Source organism: Acipenser ruthenus, chromosome 8 (assembly GCF_902713425.1).
Source record: "Acipenser ruthenus chromosome 8, fAciRut3.2 maternal haplotype, whole genome shotgun sequence".
In the NCBI taxonomy this organism is placed as follows: Eukaryota; Metazoa; Chordata; class Actinopteri; order Acipenseriformes; family Acipenseridae; genus Acipenser; species Acipenser ruthenus.
In genome coordinates this window covers 6,249,668-6,273,772 of record NC_081196.1, presented here as the reverse complement: position 1 = coordinate 6,273,772, position 24,105 = coordinate 6,249,668, and the positions used below count along the sequence as shown (strand labels likewise).

General features: G+C 37.6%; 1 protein-coding gene across 2 annotated transcripts; it reads left to right on the top strand.

Moving 5' to 3' along the window:
• The first annotated feature begins 21 nt into the window (after positions 1 to 21).
• LOC117406091 (DNA polymerase theta) lies at positions 22 to 22,422 on the top strand. 2 transcript variants are annotated; one of them, XM_034009857.3, is made up of 32 exons: positions 22 to 684; positions 2,719 to 2,839; positions 3,136 to 3,970; positions 4,413 to 4,595; positions 4,696 to 4,826; positions 5,084 to 5,240; positions 5,562 to 5,670; positions 5,816 to 6,038; positions 6,130 to 6,289; positions 6,613 to 6,759; positions 6,961 to 7,173; positions 7,371 to 7,513; positions 7,764 to 8,013; positions 8,183 to 8,325; positions 8,668 to 8,861; positions 9,247 to 9,371; positions 9,888 to 10,131; positions 10,515 to 13,699; positions 13,957 to 14,100; positions 14,192 to 14,382; positions 14,643 to 14,883; positions 15,298 to 15,491; positions 16,093 to 16,230; positions 16,393 to 16,567; positions 16,724 to 16,850; positions 17,096 to 17,208; positions 19,424 to 19,608; positions 19,820 to 19,931; positions 20,314 to 20,438; positions 21,103 to 21,259; positions 21,388 to 21,497; positions 21,753 to 22,422. In XM_034009857.3, exons 1-32 carry the CDS (start codon positions 617 to 619, stop codon positions 21,864 to 21,866), a joined length of 8,757 nt encoding a protein of 2,918 aa, XP_033865748.3. In that variant the 5' UTR covers positions 22 to 616; the 3' UTR covers positions 21,867 to 22,422. The 2 variants fall into 2 exon arrangements, with proteins under 2 accessions (XP_033865748.3, XP_033865747.3); XM_034009856.3 differs by having other exon boundaries at positions 3,133 to 3,970.
• The last annotated feature ends 1,683 nt before the right edge of the window (positions 22,423 to 24,105 follow it).

Below are 24,105 nucleotides of genomic sequence, written 5' to 3'. Positions count from 1 at the left end.
ATTTTTATAAACAGTTCAGATCCGGTTTGGTTGCCTGGCAACCGCAAAAATGGCGGCCTTTTTAAAAGTGACACTTTTATTTTGTTTCATGAATTCTATTGTATTTATATATTGTCAATAATCTTTTTTTTTAGCTAGCATTTGCTGTTTGTACACGCATTTAATGAAGTTGAATTGCGATTTAAATTATATCAGTACTTTCTGAGTATACAAAAAGCTAAACGAGTAGTAGCTGTTTTTAAGGAATATAGTTTTTTTTTTACAGTAACATGCGGGATTCACCGTCTTTTACTTTATCTGTATTTTTTTAAGCATTACAAATATATTTATGACTCGATTGAGTAACAGGATTTTCAAATACTAATCATGTGTTTAACATTTGGATGACGATGATGTGCGATTTTTTTTAGTTAGTACCAAATGTCATATTAATAATGATATAGTAACTTATACATAAAAACGTCTCAAAACACATAAATCCTTTTTTGAAAAAGTGAAGGTAATATAGTATGTCATGAATTGGATCGTCAGGAAACTGAACAGATCGATAAATAAAATACGCTTCAGCAGACTACGACTAGATTATTACATAGGCCTAATTTTCTGGTGCTAAAAAATGAAGAAATCAGCGACGGAAACTAACCGAAGATATATGGGGCAGCACCAGATCAGCCGGAAAATGAGGTAAGAAAGTGTCATTATTTTACATTCATCCTGGATCTCAGTGCATTTCCAAGATCTTTTTATTTTCATATTGGCTATCCGTAAGAAAGCAGCGATTTATAGTCATTTTCTTGTTACTGTAATTCGGGGTTTTATACACTGTACAACGCCTTAACAAAGGTGTATTGTTGTTGCTCTTAAAAACACTGTGTAACAATTTTTTTTTTGGTTCCTGGGTAGTAAGTGTTATTTCCTAATTGCTTATGCCTCAAAAGTATAGAAAATGGCTATTATTCCCCACAAACTTTGCTTTTGTGACCAGGACAGTGATATTTTGAAATTTACCTATTTTCCAGAACATTCCAGATAGATTCAGTGCTGAGTAAACTTGGAGTAACTTCTAGAACTTTCTATAACTTTCCAGTAATATAAATAGTAGTATAAATAGAGGGGCCTTAAGCCCACCAGTTCACTTTAGTTCCAGCTGCCTAAGTGGATACATATGTGCATTTTTCTGAGATGGCATCAAGAGGCTGCAAGCATCCGGCAGACGCATTTTGCTATGTCTGCGGCCAATTTATCAAGACAAGAGCGAAAAAGTACTCTGTGGAAGCATCTGCTAAGATGTGTGAGGCCTACAAGGCATATTTCGGCATGCCTGTCGGGGATCAAGACAAACCCTGGGCACCTCATTTCACCTGCGAGCACTGCAAAAAAACTCTGGAAGGTAAGATGGACAATTGTTGCTTGGAATTTTATGTTTTAAAATTTGTTAAAATTTTTAAAATTGTAAAAGTTTTTAATTTTAAAATGTTTTACAATTTTCAATGTTATTGAAAAAATATATCATATATGAAAAATGTTGCGAGAATCTCTTACACATTAGTCATGGGTGAAATAAATGTATTTTTGTAGGATGGTACAGAGGGGAAAAGAGAGCCACGAAGTTCGCTATCCCAAGAATTTGGTGGGAACCCACTGACCACTCAAGCAGATGCTACTTCTGCATGGTGGACCCTTCCAAACGTCGGACTGGCAAGAATGCACCTGCTATCACGTATCCGGACCTTCCTTCATCCATCGCCCCGGTGCCACGCTGCCATGAGCTCCCCGTACCCACTCCTCCGGAGAGAGAGCAGCAAGTCAGAGAGCGAGGAAGACGTTGTAGATCCAGATGACAATTTCAGAGGTGGAGCTGAGGAGAGAAACCCATACTACCCCAACCAAAAAGACCTCAACGACTTGATTAGAGATCTTGGACTCTCCAAGTCCAATGCCGAGCTTTTGACGTCTAGGCTCAAGCAGTGGAACTTGTTGGATGAAAGTGTGCAAGTCGCAGATCAGAGGAAGCGTCACCAACCTTTTTCCAGCTTCTTCGCCCGTCATATGTTGTTTTTTTCTGACTTTATGTGAACAAAAAGACACACATTTGCCCGTTTTCTCATTGGAAATAGGTAAATTTCAAAATATCACTGTCCTGGTCACAAAAGCAAAGTTTGTGGGGAATAATAGCCATTTTCTATACTTTCGAGGCATAAGCAATTAGGAAATAACACTTACTACCCAGGAACAAAAATTGTGTTATAGTGAAATCATAACAATGAAAAGAAACTGGGTTTGTGAACAAAAACAAAGCATCTGCGTGGGAATAATGCAAGGCGATGGTTTGTAAACCTGAAGTAAAATGCATGTGCTTTGTACTGTTTGATATGTTAATTGTATCCTTTTTTTTTTAGGTTGAGAATCATACTGTAGGTTAATTTCATTCAAATGGTCAATGTGCTGCCTGGACAGCCATGACCCATAGTACAAGTGCCATGAAGCAGCAGTTTATTGTTTTTATGATTACGTAATTTCATGGCAACTGTATCCTAAATATATATTAAGTAATTTGCTTTTGCAATCATATTTTCTACCTGTTTAAATAAATGTATACAGTACTGTATAATAATTTCTCATGAATAATCTAAAGGTATATTGTTGTTTATTCAGTATCCATTAAATGGTGCCATATATGTATTATTTAGCTTGAGTCTTTTCTATTTCTTTGATTAGCCCTCCAGCTGTAGAGGAGCCACTGACCTCTCGACACTCAAGTTGCCTTCAGCAGAGAAAAGGTCAGGATTGGAAAGAAACAGAATGCAAAGAGAACCATGTCGGATCAGCCTCTAAAACGGTAAAGAAATCAGTCACTTTCCAGTGTTTCCACTCAGTTTAAAGCAATTTTAAACAGAAAGATGGCATACTAATCAAGCACTATTTTAGTTTATGTCCATGACTGACTATTATTGCATAACATAAATTGCTCTTATATTTATACAGTTATACTCTGTATGTGATCTTAACTTTGTAGTTCCATAGATATTTGACAACTGCACTTAATTTACTTTTTAGAAGACATGGTGTGTGTAAAATGAGTTGTGCGTTTGTGTGTCTATGTTTTTTATTAAAATGTGTTTGTTTTAAAAGCAGTCTGCTAATCTTCCCTGGCTTGGTGACTCATCTTTGGCTTTGGATGAAGAGCTCTTGCAGGCACTGGATGCATTTGAACCTAGCGCCCCTCCCAGGGGGCAAAGGGCCACTGTGCCATTACAACCTCAGCAGCAGGAAAATCACCTTCTTGAACCCAAACCTGACAGAATTGTGCCTGAAAATATGAAAGATGGCTTCACAGAGCTTCAAATACCAAGTAGCAGAAAATCTGGTCTGCACTCCAACAATGCAAATCAAAGAACTGTTCCCAGTCTGTCTGACTCAGAGAGGACTACAATGCATAGAAAAGTTTCAGAAGAGTCTAAAAACTTGGCCACCAAACTTTTATTCGGTGAAGATAAAGATTGTAAAAAATCTTATTCAGAGATTCCAGTGATTTCAGAAAACTCAAGTTGTTTTCCAGTGGAATGGACAGCTAAGCATAAAAGACAGAGACCTAATTCTTTATCAAGCCCTGAATCAGGCGATTCAGCTGGTCCATCCTGTTCAAAGAAAGCTTTGTTGAAGAAATCATCTTTAAATGCAACAAGTTCTAAAAGTTCTGGTAATGGACACAGGTTTCGGAAGAGGGCAGTTGTTAAAAAATCATTTAGAAGTCCTTCCCAGAATGGTAACAGAAGGCTGGACACTTCAAATAACTTTATTCTCTTCAGCCCCACACACCTAGCTGCAGCACCACTGCAGAAGAAGAAACTACAACATCAACAGCAGCACTCACTTTCTAACCTGTCTGCTTCAGTCCTGACACCACCCACCGGGCTGGACCTTAGCACAACTGAGACCAGCAGACTCAGCGACACTTTAATGGCTACTGGTATTTTTTTTTAATTTATTTTTTATAAAATAAACACATGACATTAAACAAGCTACCACGTCAAGCGATTAAATCATCTATAGCAATTGATGTACATGGTTCATTCAAATCATGATATATTACAGTTCTATTCAGATTCTTGAAATTTACCAAGAAGTAGTAATTTCATGTACAGTGTGAATCTAGGTCACAGTGGCCTGCTTTTTACTTGGCACTGACATCTGATTGGCTGAAGGAATTGAAAGATATATATATGTATATGTATATATGTATATATATGTGTGTGTGTGTGTATATATATATATATATATATATATATATATATATATATATATATATATATATATATATATATATATATGTATATATATATATGTATATGTAGTAGTGTAGCAAATATTGTACTGTATAAGAATCTGCCTATTTACTACTTTGATAACAGGGCAGAGTATTCACCTGGCTGTGCCTGCTGACCAGTCAGACAAGCTGTTGCTGTCAAGTTGGGGTCTACCCAAAACAGTCCTGGAGAAGTACCAGAGCCTAGGAGTGGTCCGGATGTTCGAATGGCAAGCAGAATGCCTTACACTGGGACGGGTGTTAGAAGGCAAGAACTTGGTCTATTCAGGTAATTCATATCCTATTTCATTGGCACTAAAGCTATTACGTTCAATGCAAGCACACAATAATGTGCGCCTGTAATAATTTTGTTTCTGTTTTTGGTTTAGCACCTACCAGTGCTGGGAAGACACTTGTTGCTGAACTGCTCATTCTGAAGAGGGTCCTGGAAACACGAAGAAAAGCCTTGTTCATTCTTCCCTTTGTGTCTGTTGCAAAAGAGAAAATGTTTTACCTGCAGGTTAATATCCATATAGATTTTTTTTTCTTAAATAATTATTTTCTATGTAAAATGGGAGGGGGGCAGATGTTGCTCACAAGAATTCTAAATGAGAATGTAAATGGTATTCTGCATTTCTTTGTGTAACTGCACTTAATGGTTTTTAATATGGCTATTCATTTCCCCTAGGGCTTATAGGAGGTTAACAGAAATGAACAGTAGTGCAGTGGAAGTCACAGTACACTATGTAATCTTATAATGTTTTTGTTCCTGATAAGAACATATTCCAGGAGGCAGGTGTTCGAGTGGAAGGATACATGGGAAGCACATCTGCAGCTGGTGGATTTTCTTCTCTCGATGTGGCTGTGTGCACAATTGAGAAAGCCAATGGGCTCATTAACAGGCTTGTTGAAGAAAAGAAAATGGACCTTCTTGGTAATAGCTTAAAAAAGCAGCATTAGCATGTATTGGATTCTGTACTTCTAATTGGAGCCTTCTCTAAAACGGTCTTGATTTATATGGATACACCATATTAGATGATTCCTTTAATACTCCATTATATGCAAATCATTTGCTTTATTGGTGTTGCCAGTCTATAGTGTACTAACATTTCAAATTACAATGCAAGTATTTTTATCTATACCAAAGACACGTATTAATTGTACTGTATAATTCATAAGTAAACTACAATAATAAAAAATAACAGCAATATAATGTGCAGCTGTAATAATTTTTATCTCCATAATTTGATTTTAGGGATTGTTGTGGTCGATGAGTTGCACATGTTGGGCGATTCCAGTCGTGGTTATCTTCTGGAGCTTTTACTGACTAAGATACGTTACATTGTACAGAAAACATCATCCAGGTAATATTTAGCTTCATTGGATTCTGACATCTTTTTTGTTTTGGTTTTTAAAGGACTTTATATTCCTTTAACTGAATTTTGATAGTCTACTTTTTGCATTTCTTGTGTAATTCACGTTTATACTTGTTCAATTTTTCAAATTAAGGGATTCTCAGTCAGGCAACCCTGCACTAAGTCAAGGGGTACAGATTGTAGGAATGAGTGCTACCCTACCAAACCTGGGTTTACTGGCTAGCTGGCTAAATGCAGAGCTGTACCACACTGACTATCGACCTGTGCCTCTAATGGAGTGGGTGAAGATTGGGAGTACTGTTTACGACGGCTCAATGACTGTGGTTAGGGAGTTTAAACCTGCGCTGCAAGTCAAGGTAAAGTTGAACAGTTGTTGAGGTGAAAGGATATTGTGACCCCTTTGAAATAACAAGACTACAATTCAGTTTACTTCAATTTCCACCGTAGGGAGATGATGACCACATCGTCAGCCTTTGCTATGAAACCATTCAGGATGGCCGCTCTGTGCTTCTCTTCTGTCCCTCAAAGAACTGGTGTGAGAAGCTGGCTGACAGTATTGCCAGGGAATTCTACAATCTTCAGCACAGAGCTTTCCAGGCTGATGATGGTAAAATGAAAATTTCAGAGGCATGGGGGGGGGGAATTGTTTTAGGTTCAAACTTTGTGGACTTGGAGAGCGATTAATAGCTTGCCATTCTTGTGTTTGTTTTATGATTTCGATTATGTTATTCCTCTTCAGTTTCCAGAGCCAAGTCAAGTAATCCAGTCCTTTTTTTTCTGTACGACCCTCAGAAGATCTGGCTTATTAAGAAGTAAAAAATAACTTTTACAGTAGCACTGTCTCTAAAATCAGAAGCAGATCCTGAATGTAATAATTTTGTTCCTTCAGGCGATTTGTGTTTTTGATGGGGTTTTTTGTTTCCCCTTTAGGGGCTGTGAAAGACCCAAGCCTCCTTCCTCTTTCCATGAGTAGGGAGGGACTACAGGATGTACTGGCCCAGCTGAAACGTTCTCCTGCGGGACTGGACTCTGTTCTCCAACGTACAGTTCAATGGGGAGTGGCCTACCATCATGCAGGTACAGTATCGCCTCTGACTAAGTGAATACTGTTCAAAATAAGTACTGCTGCACAATCTATTCAAATTAGGTTATTCTTCGCCTGTATATTATGTACTGGTACACATTAAAATGTAGGTGATTTTTGGAGAATTTAAAATTTCGAGTTTCGTGTGTCTCCTGTTGTTATAAATGTTCAGTTCTGTATATTTTAAACTCTAGGCTTGACGTTTGATGAGCGGGATATCATCGAAGGAGCGTTCCGCCAGGGCTACATTAGAGTTCTTGCCGCCACCTCGACTCTCTCCTCTGGAGTAAACTTGCCTGCTCGTCGTGTCATCATTAGGACTCCCGTTTTCAATGGTCGCCTGCTTGACGTTCTAACTTACAAACAGATGGCAGGGAGAGCTGGACGTAAAGGGGTTGACACTGTGGGTAAGTCCCAACACTGCAGCATGAAAGCACTTCAGAGAATAAAGTTTTTGCTCCACTTCAGCATTTTTTCAGAATATTATAAGGATTCTTTAGTGCGGTTTTAAGTTGTGCTTTTCTGGTTCCAGTAAGTTTTTACGAACGGGTATTGTGTTAGTATAAATGTTGTTGTATTAAGATTTTACCTTCTGTTACTCTAGGTGAGAGCATCCTGGTGTGTAAGAACTCTGAGAGGTCAAAAGGAGTAAGTCTGTTACAGGGTTCCCTGAAACCTATCTGCAGCTGTCTTATCAAGAAAGAAGGGGAGGGGGTCACTACCAGCATGATCAGAGCGATCCTCGAGGTAATAAACATGGGAATGTATGGGCTAACACTTGATTTTTGGATATTCTCTGGTAGATATAATAGCATTGGTACATCCTCTTGCAACCCAGGGTGTAGCAAGAGGCCAAGGGTGCACGAGGATATCAAAAGTTGCATTTGGGGCGTAAGCGTAAAAAACATCAATTTCAAGCATAAACTGATTGAAAATCATTTGTGGTGCCTAACTACTTTGCAAGGTGACATGCATTACAATACATTCCTGTTGACAGATCATAGTTGGTGGAGTAGCCAGCACTCCTGAAGATGTGAAGATGTATGCCTCATGCACACTGCTGGCAGCCAGTTTTTCTGAAGAGGATTTAGAGCAAAGTGATTCTGAGAGTGGAGAGTCAAGCACAGAGGGTCCTGCACCGGGAGCCAAGCGAAGTGTCCAGGGAGGAGCTATTGAGGCATGTGTTGAGTGGCTCATGGAGAATGAATTCATCCAAATACAAGAGGAGGAGAAAGAAGAAAAGAAAAGTGAGTAAAGAGAGATTAGTGTTCATCAAAATATAATAAACTATGTATTCAACAATGTATACAGTTATGCAATTGTTTGTCATTTAACATCACATTAAAACTATATACCTATTTTTAATAGAAGTCTATACCATTGCTGAAAAACAAGTTTATTTGTTTGATTTCACAGTTCAGTTGTACAGTCCAACTCAACTGGGTGCTGCCACCCTGTCCTCTTCCCTGTCTCCTCCTGACGCACTAGGGATCTTTGCAGACCTTCAGAGAGCAATGAAATGTTTTGTTTTGGAGAATGACCTCCATATTCTGTACCAGGTAACCCATTAAAAATTTAATGCATTGTAACAGAATAGTTTTTAAACTCAAACATAATCGTTAAATTGAGTGGAATTCGATTTAGCCTCAGGGTTCCTAGATAAATGCATATACCAACTGAGCTTACTCTACTGCCAGATCAGTGATTTTTCTAATTTTGAATCTAAAGTTTATCATAGTAGTACTCAAAATATTAAGTTGTCACTTACTTAAGACTTGTGTTCAATAATTAATTTAATAATAATGGTACACAAACTTCAAATGTTGTTTTTTTTAAAGGTTTTTGCTTTGATTGAAAGAGGTCGAGGTTAAAGGGTTATAAACCAATTATTTTATTTTAAGGTTACCCCAGTCTATGCAGAGTGGACAACGATTGACTGGTATCAGTTCTTTTGTCTGTGGGAGTATCTACCAGCCTCCATGAAGAGAGTGGCAGAAATGGTTGGGATTGAAGAGGGATTTTTGGCTCGTTCTGTGCGGGGAAAGTTAATAGCTAAAACCGATAAACAGCGCAGACAGATGGCAATCCACAAACGGTAATGCTTAGTATTTTACTAGTCAGTGGACATTTTAACAAAGCACCATTAATGAATAAACAACCTCAAAGTGTTCTGAAATACTGATGTAAAATCTTAAAACTAGTTAGTTTAAAAAATAAATGTAATATTATACTTTACTAAGCTCTGAGAGAGGTTTTGAAAAAAAGCCCTTGTTGAGAGAGAGAGAATGCATTTTGGGCAGTCTTTCTGAATAAATATGCCAATAAGTCCAGCTGCTTCCTTTAAGATATTGCAAGAGTAGCAATTATTGCTACATTACATTTTTTGATCGCATGCAAAGCATATTGCAAGGCTTTTCAATCAGAAAAGGTTCATAAACTTATAGGCAAGTTTTTATACGCTCTTTATGTTTTGTCATCAGGTTTTTCACTAGCTTGGTCTTACTAGATCTAATCGGTGAAGTTCCCCTCAGGACTGTAGCAAAGAAATACAGCTGCAGCCGAGGACAGCTTCAGTCTCTGCAGCAGTCAGCTGCCACGTATGCAGGTGAGCCTGCGAGCAATGCAAAGAATTTTTATAGCTTCTTTCACTTTCACATACTTGTGGATTTAAATCTACAATGCAAACCGGACTTCAGAAAAGATTATTGATACCCAGGTCACCCACCAACTGTATATTCTATCACGTGTAAAATACTGTATTGTATTATTAAAATGCCTAAAATGGCAATGAAAATGGTAAGAAATTAAATATTCTAAAAACAAACATGATCTACAGTAACCCTGTATGTTTCAGGATGCTGAGGTATTAAAGTATTAACGGTCAGCCTTTACTGTACAATTACCTTCTGTATGTTATCCTACTATCCTTGTCACCAAATTTGCTGCAATGTCTATGATAATGTATTTGTTTTTTTCATTAAACATTGTTCTCAGTTTGATTCACAGTTTTTCATTGTTCTATAGTTTACATTTATTTAAAAATATATAATTGTTGTATGGTTGTCTTACATTTTTGTTGTCAGATGCAATTCATTACAAGGATTTACATCTATATTGACAGGGATGGTGACTGTTTTCTGTAATCGCCTGGGATGGCACAATATGGAACTTCTGCTGTCTCAGTTCCAAAGCCGACTCAGCTTCGGTATTCAGAGGGAGCTGTGTGACCTTGTAAGGATCTCTCTTTTAAATGCCCAGAGAGCCAGAGCACTTTATAATGCAGGATTCATCACTGTGTCAGAACTGGCTAGAGGAAGTACTGCAGATGTGGAGACCGCGCTGAAAAATGCAGTCCCATTTAAAAGGTAATTTTGGGAAAGATTTCATTAATAATGTAGAAGAACCATAAAAGACATTTGGAGCTCTTTGAAAGATTATTTTTTAAATTAAGCAGGAAATGTGCATAGTTAGTTGTATTAAAATAAAATATCATTATAGCAGATCTAAGAAGATGGTTTATTTTACACCATTCCCATATCAGCTAGAAATAGTTTCTTTAATTTGTTTATTCTCAACCTCTGGGCATGAACAGCACTAATGGTTCTATAATCTTGATCCAATTACATTATTAGGAATGCAGGACAACCGGCGGATTACTGCAGGTTATTTGCACATTCACACAAAAATGTAAAATTGGTTGTCTTGATAATGATAGAATCACTAATGTCAGTTTCTCTTTGGGTGGCAGCACTCGCAGGGCAGTGGATGAGAGTGAACATGAAGCCCAGGAGCGAAGGAATACCCGCTGTATTTGGGTCAGTGGAAAGAAGGGCCTGACAGAGAAAGAGGCTGCACTCCTGATCGTGGAGGAAGCCAGGAAGCTTCTCCAGCAGGACTTGGCCCTCTTAGGTGTGGAGTGGAATCCAGAATCGCTTTCTCAAAGCACCCAACAAGGAGCTGCTTCATCCTCGCCAGCACCTGCACACGAGAAACCTAAGAGTGTGGAAGCAGAGTTACCTTCAGATAGAGAGCAGCAAGTTTTACATTCCGAGATGGATAAAGCTGAAGCAGAAAGCAGTAATCGAAGTGAACACAGTAGAACTACATCTACTGAGAATAACTCTTTGGAAAAGTCCTCTGCACCCATTAAAGACACAAACAATTCAGCAGTTGCTAAATTTGAACAAATAGTTACTGATCATCCACACAATGGTCTGGTTACAGGTTCTGGTCACAGCATTAATATTGCAAATGAACTGAAACAATACAACAAAAAGTGTGGTGTTGGAGGTGCAGTAGAGATTGTGGGACAGGCTTCAGAACATGCAGCTACTTCTGTAGTTACACATGAGGAATCTTTAACCACAGCCCAAAGGGTATCTAGACAGAACTTGGTATCAGCTAGTTCATTCAAACAAAACCAATCTAAAAATAAATCTCTGAAGGTTCTAGATACTGTAGAGAAGAGAAGCACTACTCTATCTGCTGCTGTTGCTGCTGCTTTACCCTTGTATAGAAAGACTGAAGATGACTCCAACACTACCCCAAATGAAGATAATGGAAAAAAGTTCCTCACAGTACCAGGTGAGAGTGTCAGGAAGTTACCTTCAAACCTTGCTCCTCAATGCAGAAAGACTGTGGGTTCTGACCCCAAAGAACAAAATCAGACATTTACAACTTTGCAAGTTCCCATGTGTACAAAAACTGTTAATGAACAAAATAAAGGTTTAGTTGTTACTGAAGAAAACTGTACAGCACATTCTGCACATGGCACTTCAAAGGTAAAAGGCTTTCAGAAAAGTTCATCTAAAGATAACAACGTGGAAATAATATCAGGAGGTTTGAACCCGGTCTGTTTATCAAACGACAGCGATACAGAAAACAATTTGCTGATGCAGAGCGCTCACTTTTCTGTCAGTAACTGTGGGAACAAAGCTGAGGAGAATGTCAAAGGTTTTGAAAAAGATAATTCGGCTTTGCCCAGAAATATCTCGGGAACCCTTCAGAATGCAACAGCTCAAAGGGTGTTTCAGAGTAATGCATTAATAACGGCTGGAATTGAAAAGGAAAAATTAGCAAAGGAATGTGCTCTGAAATATTTGCATATTGATGCAAGAGATTCAAAGGAAGATATTGGGAACAGTGTCCATCATGGAAAACATTCAAATATATCTCCAAAACAGAATACAAAAAGTTTTCCAGATACAATGCCAAAGGAAACCAGCAGGGCTCCGGGTTTGTATTTAGCTACCCGAGAGGAGTTTGGGGAAAGCTTTCAGTTGGATACTCAGACAGAGAGAATGATCATGCAACAGGAATGTGATGTATTGCATCGCACAGAACCAAAAAAACAATATTCATCACCAGCTGCTATGCAACCAGGCTTGCTGGGACAAGAGCAAGAAGTTGGGTTACAAGTTCTCAGGGAAGATAACAGTAGCAAAAAAGTTTTGATACAAATCTCTGATAAAAATGAGAATCTAAATGACAAAAGTTTACAGAAAAACGGGTGTTCTGCAACCGAGTCCAAAGAAGTCTATTGTAGTAATCAGACTGGAGGTGCTTCTTTTTCCAAGTACAATAATGTTTCCCTTTCAGACACTCAGCTGGGCAATTTTCTTGACTACTGTACTTTTGTTGAAGCAAGTGCTTCACCTATTTTGGCGCAGAGAGGAAATGTGGTCATCAATGAAGTCATAGAGCTCCAGCAAGTTACGGAAGCCAGTGCAGAGACTAGCCTCAATATGAGTGGCAGCTTCCTATTTGATAGTCTTTGTGATAATCCTATAGAAGTCCCAGCAGAGGAAGCTGCCCCAATAGAGAAACCTTGTGTTTCAGAAGATAACACTTTTGAGGATAGCAGTGCTTGTGCAATACACGATGCACAGGTACAAAAATCCAATAATGTACAGCCCATCAATACATCAGTGAATCACAACCAATGGGCTGAATCATCTTTTAATCTATCAGATTTTGGTGAATCATTTAATATGGGTGAAGCCCCGTTTGTAGAGAAACTCAATTCTGTATTGAGCAGTGATGAAGTAGTAACTTCAGAGCAATGTGGATCCACAAAACCCAATGAAATTAATTGTCTGTTATCAGAAATGGAATCCCTAAAAGCCATTAATACTAAGACCATTACTGCTAAAAATGCTTGGTCAGACATTACTTTTGATTTAAGCCCAGGAATGCAGGAGCTTCTGGACAAATGGCCAAGCCCATCTGGCAAAAATGCCTCTAAAAATGAGTTGCTGATAAATGGTAGAGTAGACCGTCTTTCTATAGAAAGCATAGGAATTGAAACAATAGGCCAAAATGTTCAGGGAATACCTGAAACACCAAATAAAGTACCAACAAATATTAAGAGCCTTGTTGTGGGAGATAATCCGGTTACAACTACAAATCATGGACCAAACAATATTATTTCCCCAGGTCTGAATCAAGGATCAGATTCAAGACCAGATAGCCATAATGAGCTTGTTCCTCCAACACCACCAACTGAGCCAGTTACACCAAGAATCAAAATGTGCGTGTCAAGTTCAGTCAAGTTGGATAAATGTAGAGGGAAGGATTTTTTTAATGAAGAGTCTTCCTTTCAAGTGAAACGGCAGAAGTTGGCAGTTGATCATCGGAAAAATACAATGTCTTGCATACAGATAGCTCCTTTGTCAGAAATGGATCACAAGACTGATGACTCTATTATAGATGAGAGTTTTTCTCTGCAGTTGTCTCAGGATGTGTCTCCCTCTGCGGCTGTCTCTTGCAGTCTGGAAACTCTCACCATTATAGATGTGGCAAGTGATCAAACCCTTTTCCAGACATTTATCAAAGAATGGAAAGCTAAAACAAGGTTTTCCATTGCAGTGGCATGTGAGAAAAGAGAAAGAGTTTTGTCCCCTAAATCTGCTATTGGAGGAAAGTTCAAGACAGGTTAGTTGAATACCAACATTTCTTCTTTGTTGAGAGAAACTTTTACAGGTCATTTTTAATCACAGTTCATTAGTCGTTATGGGTTAGATTTATCATGGTCTTTCATATTTTGACTTAAGTACAATTTACATATTGTTTTGTGTATTTATTCAAAGAAACAAGCATTAAGTCATTTGAAAACAGTTTTAGATGGTTTGTCGTCATCTAAAGTGCCCGTCAACACCAATACCTTACATATTTATATATTATTTTTAAAGCACGTGCTACCCAGAAAAGTACATCAAAAGAAGATGGATTTCCAGTACAAGGAAATGAAGATCTTGTAGTCACAGGGCTGTCTGTGTGCTGGGGAGGGAAGGATGCCTATTACATTTCACTCCAGCATGAACAACAAAACACAGGTAGGAATGTCTTTGACAGACTTCCTATTGGGATTACAAAAGTGCTTTGTACTTTGAATAAGACTAACCATAAACGTTGCTTTCTCTACAGATATAAGTGCCAGTTTAGCCCCTCCACCTCTTGACCAGAACTTGACAGTAAAGGACAGATTGAAACAAGTTCAGTTCTGCTTGACCTTGATTCCTGGGAGATCAGTAGTTACATATGATTTTAAACAACAGTACAAAGCACTGTTGCTGGCATGCAGGCTCTCTTTGGAGGGAAACTTTGAAGACCCAAAGGTTTGAAGCTAGTTTGTTTTCCCAATACATTTTCCTAGTTTTTGTGGTGGTGGTGTTGTTGTTCTTCCTATTATATAATTTCCCTACCATAATGTGGTAATTAATGATTAAAAAAGGACATTTGTTTGATGTCGGAATCTTAATTATAAAATGTAAAATAAATGTACAAGTATACTGTCCTGCTATCTAGAAACATCCTTGTGCAAACAGGATTGGAGGGACCTGATCATTTAAACTTTGAATGTTTTGTTTTTCTTTAGATTGCTTGTTGGTTGCTGGATCCTAGCTCAAAGGAACGAACCCTCCACAACATGGTCACCAACTTCGTACCCCAGGAACTGCCACTGCTGGAAGGGATTGGACCAGGACAAGGCATCCACAGCCTGGGGATCAGGGCTGATTCAGAGCACTCCGGACGCTACAGAGCCTGCACTGAATCTGTGCTGGTGTTTAGCGTCATGAATCAACTGAGTGTCTTGTTGGAAAAGGATAGATTAAAAGGTGATTTTCATCTCCTAATAAAGGTTTACGTTATACGTATGTAATGTAATTAATGGATAATTGAATTGCTGTGGCGTGTTCCCAGATAATAGTGAAACTCCTGAGTAAATGAAGCCAGAGACTGAAGGAACAAGGGAGTTTCATTATTACCAAAGAACACGCGGCAGCAATGCCTTTATCACTATAACACTACCACTTTTGTAAAGTTATCTATTTATTAAACTCTTTGTCTGAAACAACCATTGTAGTTCATTGCCAGTTTATAACTGCAATCCGGGGCATAAGTAATATTCTTTTTATTCTGTTAAAATGTTTTATAACCAGTAAAACGCACTAACATTTTAAGTAAAAGGCTGTAATTCAGGGTTTCTGGTGACACTGATAAAAACATTATGCCTTGTATTATTTAATCAGATGTTTTTCATAATGTGGAGATGCCAAATCAGTACTGCCTGGTGCTTCTTGAGCTGAATGGGATCGGGTTCAGCACAGCAGAGTGCGAGTCTCAGAAACATGTCATGCAGGCCAAGCTGAGTAGCCTGGAGTCTCAGGCATACCAGCTGGCAGGACACAGCTTCTCACTCACGAGCCCCGAAGACATTGCAGAGGTAAGAGAGATGAGGGGTTGCATTAAAGAAAATTACTATAGTACAGTAGTGTAGAAACTCCTCTGTTGCCATGAATCCATGCCCCAAAGCAGTCTTGGTCCACACTGTCTTGTCTTGCTTAGTGATATGGGGGTATTTGACATATAAGGAAGTAATGGTTTATAACTCCACTAAATTACTCTATTCTGCAATGATTATACTGTATCATCACATGCTGCTAAAGCAGAGCTAAGCTGTGGCAAGGCAGCTGCTGTACCAGTCATTCACATCAGGGGTCACTGTTGGGCTGTAAAGATAATGATGATAATAATTATTATTATTATAATTATTATTATTATTATTATCTTTTTATATAGCGCCTTTCATACCATCACAAAGCGCTTTACAGAGGTAGGCTGTGAACTGTGCATTATACGCAGAATCACTTACAATAGGACATTGATTTAACATCTCATCCGCAGGATGGAGCACAAGGAGGTTAAGTGACACACAGTGAGTAAGTCAGTGGCAGAGGTGGGATTTGAACCGGTGACCTCCTGTTTACAAGCCCTGGACTTTAACCACTGGACCACACTGCCTTTGTTTTTATTTTTAATTGCAGGTTCTTTTTTTGGAGCTAAAACTACCACCCAATGGGGACACAAATGGGCAGATGAATAAGAAGACTCTGGGTTATACCAGGAGAATGGCAGTTAATGGAAACCGAGTCAGATTAGCCAAGCAGTTCAGCACTACTAAGGTATTTCTTAAGCTTGCTATGTAAGTTAAGCAGGCCATTAAGAGTTAAAATATACTGTAGGTGTAATGTTTGTACAATAGACTGCTTTCTTATACAATACAATAGGTCTACTGTTAATACTACCAGTAAACAATATGACATTTTTTTTTCTTTTTCTTTTAGGATGTGCTGGAGAAACTGAAGCCACTTCACCCTTTACCAGGCTTAATTCTGGAATGGAGGAGAATAACAAACGCCATGACCAAAGTGGTATTTCCACTGCAGAGAGAGAAAATGATGCACCTACAGCTGGGAATGGAGAGGATCTATCCCATCCCACAGACACACACAGCAACAGGTATAGTACTGGTAGTACCAAAAAAAAGTATTTTTAGTGTCTGGGGTATAGTCTGCATTGGCAGCCTGACTCAGTGAAAAATACTGTACATATGATGTAAGTTTGTTTTTTAACCTGTCAGGTACAATTCTCCATATTTATCAATTTATACTTTAGGACGAGTGAGCTTCACTGAACCCAATATCCAAAATGTTCCAAAGGATTTTGAGATTGAAATGCCGACTCTTGTAGTAGAGAGTCCCCCCTCCCAGGAACGAGGAAATCACTTTTCTTCAAAACAAAGGTATATTCTATAAACTGCTATAAACCTTTGTAAACAGAATCAATACAAATAATCTTCAGCAGACCTAAATTAGCTTAGCTGTTGCCAAGTTCATTATTGTTGCAGGATAAAAGGCATGTTTGTTTAAACATATTGCATAGATAACACAACATCGTACTACTGTGTTTTGGTGAGACACAGTGTACCAGTCCACATGGCTGTCAGAAGGCAGTGTACATTCTAATCTCTGTTTTGTTTTTTTAAAGGGGTAGGCAGCCACGGAGCTCTCGCCAGTTTGTACCACAAGCCCAAGTGGCATCGGCAGAGAAAGGGGTGTCTTTTTCTGTCAGCATGAGGCATGCTTTTGTTCCATTCCCAGGTATTTGTTATTTCTAGTGCATAGACTTCAAAGGTGAATTTCCTTTTCAGAACCCCAAGTTTGTTTATTTTCAATCCTGAGTCACAAGACTACAGTTTCAGGGTCATCTGGTCGCTTTAACAAACAAAGTTTTAATTGTACATGTATTCAGCCAGCAGATATTTATTATTATTATTATTATTATTATTATTATTATTATTATCATCATCATTAGTTATGTCCTTGGAATTTGACAGAAGGACCCACCAAAAATCAGATCTTGAAAAATGCAGTGGTAGCCAAAAGTGTAGACTGTAGGTTACCTGCATATATTTTAATCACAATCCTTCTTTTATTTTTCATATAACATTGCACACAGATAGTTTTCTGTATACTGGAAATATTTGGTCAATCCTGTTCACCTATTAACTAAAATAAATATATCAGAAATACAGACAGCAGGACTAGAAGGTGGCTGCCTTATCTAGACATGAGTGGTTTATAGATTAGTCAGCTGTTTCTCATGTAACTTCTGTCAGCTAGTGTTTCCACAGTTTGTTTTTTATATGCTGTCCACCTGGATCATATCATTCATTCATCACGTGGCTCTGTTTTGAGTGTAGTATAATGGATTGGAGTGCTGCCTGTCTTCCCAGCTAAAAGACAAGATGGTCAGAACTCAGCCAACATTTGCAGACAGCAGTGATCAAGTATAACAAAGAATGGGTAATTCCCTTAGCAGCATAGCCAGGCAACTCATTTTTCCAAAATCTAAAGGGAATGTGTGTTTTATCGGTGGAAAAGTACAAGAACTGAGTGAGCAGAAAAATTCAAGATTCTATTTTATTTCACGTGTCTAAGATTAATGAACTGTTTGGATGTTATTGGGAAGAAAAAAAGTTTTGTTTTGCAACAAGCTGGTTGCAGTGGTGAAAGGGGATTGTATCAATTTTATATTCGACTGCCACTGTCCCTTGATGTAAAGGCGGGATAGCTTTTATAGCCTTTTTTGAGCCCATTACACAATGTCAGGGACAACACAGAAAATGTTTTTGCCGACACTGTTGAAGTTTAGCACACATGCTCATTATTTTACCTACATCGTACCCTTGTAAATACGTGGACCAGCTGTTATTGGCAGTCATTATTCGTGCCTAAATAGCTGAAACTCACATGTACAGTTGTTACGTTTCATTAGTAAAGGCTTCCCCACACAAGACGCAATGCGATTTTTCATTGGGCGACAAGATACTTTCGCAGCGACATGACCATACACACCAGAAGCGACACAGAGGCGATGCGACAGATTTGAAAACTGCAAGATCTATAAAACTGTTAAATTGCTATTGACAAAACTATGATCAAGACTGGTACATATTCCACAACATGATGTGGAAAATTTAGTGTCTTCTCTGACGGTATTTCAACATGTATGACAATAAATCATACACAGCAGGCTTATCCCGTTCAAAATGGACTCCCATATATTATCTTTCAAATATTTATATTTGTGATGACCTTTGCCATGAAGATCTGGGTATTTTTCCACGGCAAGTATTATTATTTCCTGCATCATTTTACAAAAAACAGAATTCAATCCTATTTATTTTGCGTCACTCTGGTGTCGCTTCTGCGTCGCCTGTGGTGTGAAAGATACTTATCAAAGTATGGATTCATCGCGTCTGTTGGATAGCAGCCTTAACTAGTAACAGTAAATACTACTGGTATTTACTGTTCATCTGCTGTTTACATTAATTCCTTACAAATAGTGAAAATGTGTATCCTCGTTTTAAAATGGTTTAATTTAGTCTTAATGTTGAACCTGTATCATTGGCTCTGTCACTGGATAAAACAAATATCTTTTGCTAAAGCAAAAATGATATAGCAACAGGCTGAAGTGGTCATTCAAAATGAAGATGCTTATGCATAGCCTATTAGCTTAAGGACACAAAGTCAGAAGTTAGATTACCAGCTCAAAATAGGTTAATACTAGGTTTATCCAGCAAACTGCAGTAGCTATTGTAGAATCTAACCTATTTCTAACCCTAACATGTACATTTAAAAAACACTGCTATTGTCCGTGTCTGTGTTGCAATATCACAACAATGAGCAGCATACATTTACTGTGTAATACCCGAATGCTGAACACAGTTTGCTAAGTTTCACAAAGGAAACATGTTGTCAATTGTATTGATGCCTCACTCGTGTTCAATACGTTGTTCTGTCTCTGTGTAAGGGGGGTTAATCCTGGCTGCGGATTACTGCCAGCTGGAGCTGCGGATCCTGGCCCACCTCTCCCGGGATCGCAGGCTCATCCAGGTCCTGAACAGTGGGGCAGATGTCTTCAAGAGCATCGCAGCTGAGTGGAAGATGATCGAACCAGAGTCTGTGGGGGACACTCTGAGACAGCAAGCAAAACAGGTCATCTTTACAACAATATGAACCAAAGCGTTCAAAACATAGTTAATGGTGAATACAATAGCGTATAGGTATATAGGGCCAGATTTGCTACTGACTACTTAGTCCTGTGAAAATGTGTTTTTATATGATGAAACATGCAGTCTATTATAACACAACCTTTTTTTTCTTAAGTGTGGTGTTTCTAGATTTATTCTGTGTTCTGTGTTCTTAGATCTGCTATGGGATTATCTATGGCATGGGAGCAAAGTCTCTTGGAGAGCAGATGGGTATCGATGAGAATGATGCTGCATGTTATATTGAAACATTCAAATCCAGATACACGGGTAAGGATTTGATTTTAAATTGAGAATATATTTAGTTTATAGCCTAAATCAATAAAATTAAAACATTCCAGAAAGCCATATTCAGTTGTGGTGGCTCTTGTTTTATTTATATTGCAAATGTTATTAAAGATTTTTTAGGTGAGTGGCAGTATTGAACTAATGCAGATGCACTTTTTTCACTGAAGACACTCGTATTTTCTTGTTATATCCCTAGTTAGGTACTATTTAAATACAGTTTATGGGATCCAAAAACTTTTGAGAGACTTATAAAACTGTATTATGTCAAGCGGATAAAGTTTGGGCCTATTATAAAAGTGGGATAAAACACCAGTGCAAATTAGAATATGAATTTAATATTTTAAATTGATGTGTTTTATCCTAGGAATCCAGAATTTCTTACGAGAGACTGTAAAGAACTGTGGTAAAAATGGCTTTGTTCAGACCATCCTTGGGAGGAAGAGGTTTCTACCAGCAATCAAGGACCCAAACATCCATTCTAGAGCTCATGTATGTTTTCCAGAGACAAAGAAAGACAAAGCACTTATGACATGCTTGTTTTTTAGAATTTATTTTTAGGGAATACAAATTTACATGTCCCTGAAACAGGGAGTTCAAGACATATCATCTTAACATTTGCAGTCTAATTGTTTACTAGTTTGAGTGATATTGGCATTGTAAGAAGCCAGACTCATTTTCTGCTGTGGCAGTTCACCACAGTAAGTGAAGTTCAAGGCCAGTATGTTTTGTTAGCTGTTGTTTTTTTTTTGTTTTTTTTCTAAACATAAGAATTCTGGTCAGGAATATTATTGTTCTGATGCTAAACATGAACCCTGCTGCATGTAATCATCTCTAGCTTCTGTTCTGTATTATAAAACCATATGTCTGTGAGCATATTGTTTTGAAGGACATCCCTGAACCAACAGGGCAGTAAAAAATAATAATAATAACAATGACAGCATTTACACATTGTTGAAATGATTCTGTCAGCTTGTCTTTAGATGCTAAGCTAGATAGTATCTTCCACTTTCAATTCTGCTTCCTAGATAGTGATAATTATGTGTCTGAAATGCTTGTCAGCTGTGGTTTTGTGGCCTATTTGACATAAAATTAAAAAAAAAAATGTCTGAAGAACAAGAGCAGACAGTTGTTGGTTTTTTTTGTGTTTTTTAAGGCGGAACGTCAGGCTGTGAATACCACGGTTCAAGGCTCTGCAGCAGATATTGTAAAAACAGCAACTGTGAGCATTCAGAAACGTTTAGAGGAAACCTTCCCATCCACGGTCAAGTCACACAAACACCCCGAGAGCCTGGTGCAGCCAGACAGAGCAGGTAGTGTACTTTTAAAACAGTATGTGAATTTTTAAATATTTGAATCTCAACTCGCTTTCACCCGTTAACGCAGCAACTATTCAAGAATCTCACATTTATTTACATATAATATGTTGATTTTTTTGCAGCACGACGACGACAACAAAGGGGATGCTGCGGTCCGAGTAGCGGTGCGTTTTTCATTCTCCAGTTACACGATGAGCTAATTTACGAGGTTGCAGAGGATGATATAATACAGGTGAGTCTGTACCCATGTAGTGCTTGTCTGCATTTGAATTGATTTACGATATTAGAAGATTAGTTCATGGTCTCCTACAGTCTGTATATTATAGCTGTCTGTCTGTCTACAAAGTGGTGACCAAGTAACGCTTTTGACAGTGTTGATTTCTTATAGCTAAAAGCATTTTAAGCAGTGTTAATAAAGTATATATTTTTCTTTCTTTCAATATTTATGTGCTTCATTACACACACAAAATAATGTGTTTCCCTACAGGTGGCTCAGATTGTGAAGAAAGAAATGGAAAGAGCAGTTAAGCTACATGTAAAACTCAGGGTGAAAGTCAAAGTAGGGCCAAGTTGGGGTAGCCTACAGGACTTGGATGTTTAGGTCAGACCATGATTCAGAAGGTGGTGTCTGAAAATGCATTTGTGCACGCTTCTTGTTATGTGTGTCTTAAAAAGATGAATGGAAATAAATCTATAACATTTGTATGATCAGAATACTGCTTCAAACAGCAACATTGCACAGAAAACAAGGCCTTTTATCTTGCCTCGTCACAATTTGAGGTTAAAACGATTACCTGAAATACTTGAACCTAAATGTTTTGTAGCTTTTTTTAAATAATTTTATTGATATAGAATTAAAAAAATGCCCAGTTTTGACCTCTGTCACAAAATAATTGAAAGGAGTTTGTCTAGGTAAAATATTGTATAATAGAGATTTTTTTTTAATAATAACAAAATGTTTACAGATGACAAATGCTAAATACTGGTAGTATGCTTTGTTTTATATGTGCCATTCATGAATATGAAATCATAAAAACATGAATGAAGTGTTTTCAGTGGTAAAATGCAAAAAAACTGAATGTTTAAAGTTTGAAAATCTGTAATTCCATGTACATTTCTTTGTCATGTGTATGTTTCAATAAAAAATATGAAATGTTCATAGGCTATTAATTATTACTTCTGTTTATGAAAATTCTTATTTGTACTGTATGTAATTGAAAGGAGAAATAAAGTAGAAACTAAGTTTTGTTTTTAAATAAACCCCTAACACGCATTTTGTTAACTTTTTTAATGATTTATTGTAATTGTTTTTAACAGGGCTAACATATAATGATTTTGACATTAAACGCCAGGTTAACGTTACTTTAAATAGCATACAGTACATTACACAGTTCAAACAATTGAAATCCTTTCAAAGCACTAGAGGGTAAAACAAATAGGCTCTTTTAAAGTTTGAATCTTGTATTTGTTTTGGAGCATTAATTTCTTCCTGCATGAACAGCTGGGAGGAGTATAGATATGAAATGTATTAAAAAATGTAAACCATCAAGAAATGAGTGGGGTTCTCATCTCTGCAAGCCAGTGAAAGTTCAGCAGTTGTATGTGTTGATTTATGTTTTTATGAGGATCTTATTTTAAATATCGCTTGACAAAACCCAGAATTCTTGGTTTTTAGGCACTTTGTAAATGTTCACAGATTTGTTAAATAATCCAACACCAACCAAGTGAATGAGACAGAATCTTTGACTGACAGCGACTGGAAAATAAGGCATACCCCATTGAAACACCTTTTCCTTAAAAAATGTGTGTGTGTAATTATATTTATATATATATATATATATATATATATATATATATATATATATATATATATTGCTGAGCAAGTCTTACGTTTAGGAGTTACAATATCGATGTTATGAGTATCAACAATTTACTCAAAGCCTCCACTAGTGTTTTTCACTATTATAATAACTTTGACTGTTCTTAATACAGCTTAGTTTGGGTGAGAAGAAACCAAGTTTGTGATTTAGCAATCCTTAATTTACAACAACTCAAAGTAAACCACAGACGAGCAGCTATGAAGTGTTGTAGTAGCTAATCCATCACATTTACAAAGTGGTTCTCAACCGGGGTCGCGAGAAGCGAGCAAAAAAACAAACAAAAAAAAAACGTTTTTTTTTTTAAAATTTACAATGTATACGTGACATGACGTTCTGTAGATGCCGTGGGTTGATACTATGGTAGTATTAAAGCAGGTTGATTCTATGGTAATATAACCCCCGCCCCCCTAGTGACCTACATTTGTTTGATTTATGGTTGAGGCGAATGAAGGCTATATCGTAAGAACTACCAGGTAAAGTAGCAGGATCTAAAACACAGGGAACATTTTAAAAAAGACTGGATTCTGTGGTTTTTTTAATTAGTCGTCGTCCCGTCCCCCCCAACCTACCCAGTAGAGAAAAATTGTGTGAATCAGGGACGAGCCTTGATGGGCCGAATGGTCTTTTTTCATTCTCAAACTTTTCTTCTGTTCCAACTGTCTTTCTAAATACTGTCAATATAGGTCATGTGGACCTGTACTTTTTTTTATGGTGCTGACATCTAATAAAGCCGAACTTGTACCACAGTGTGCATGTAATTCTGTAAACCCGTTTGTGAAAACATAATATAATGGTAAATAAAAATAAAGATAATTATAAAGTTTACATATGTAGGTGGTGCAGTGGGTATTAAATGCAGTACATTGTGCCACTGGGGATGCTCTGAAATGCAAGTATGTATTATCTGTCTATAAATATCTATACTTCGTGTCTGAATAATACTAGCGCGCCAGCATCTTT

Bases quoted from the DNA above. Each gene is read 5' to 3' on its own strand.
- LOC117406091 (XM_034009856.3), top strand. From the start codon at position 617: ATGAAGAAATCAGCGACGGAAACTAACCGAAGATATATGGGGCAGCAC. The intron at 685-2,718 runs GTAAGAAAGTGT...TTCTTTGATTAG, and splicing joins CAGATCAGCCGGAAAATGAG to CCCTCCAGCTGTAGAGGAGC. The intron at 8,326-8,667 runs GTAACCCATTAA...TTTTATTTTAAG, and splicing joins ACCTCCATATTCTGTACCAG to GTTACCCCAGTCTATGCAGA.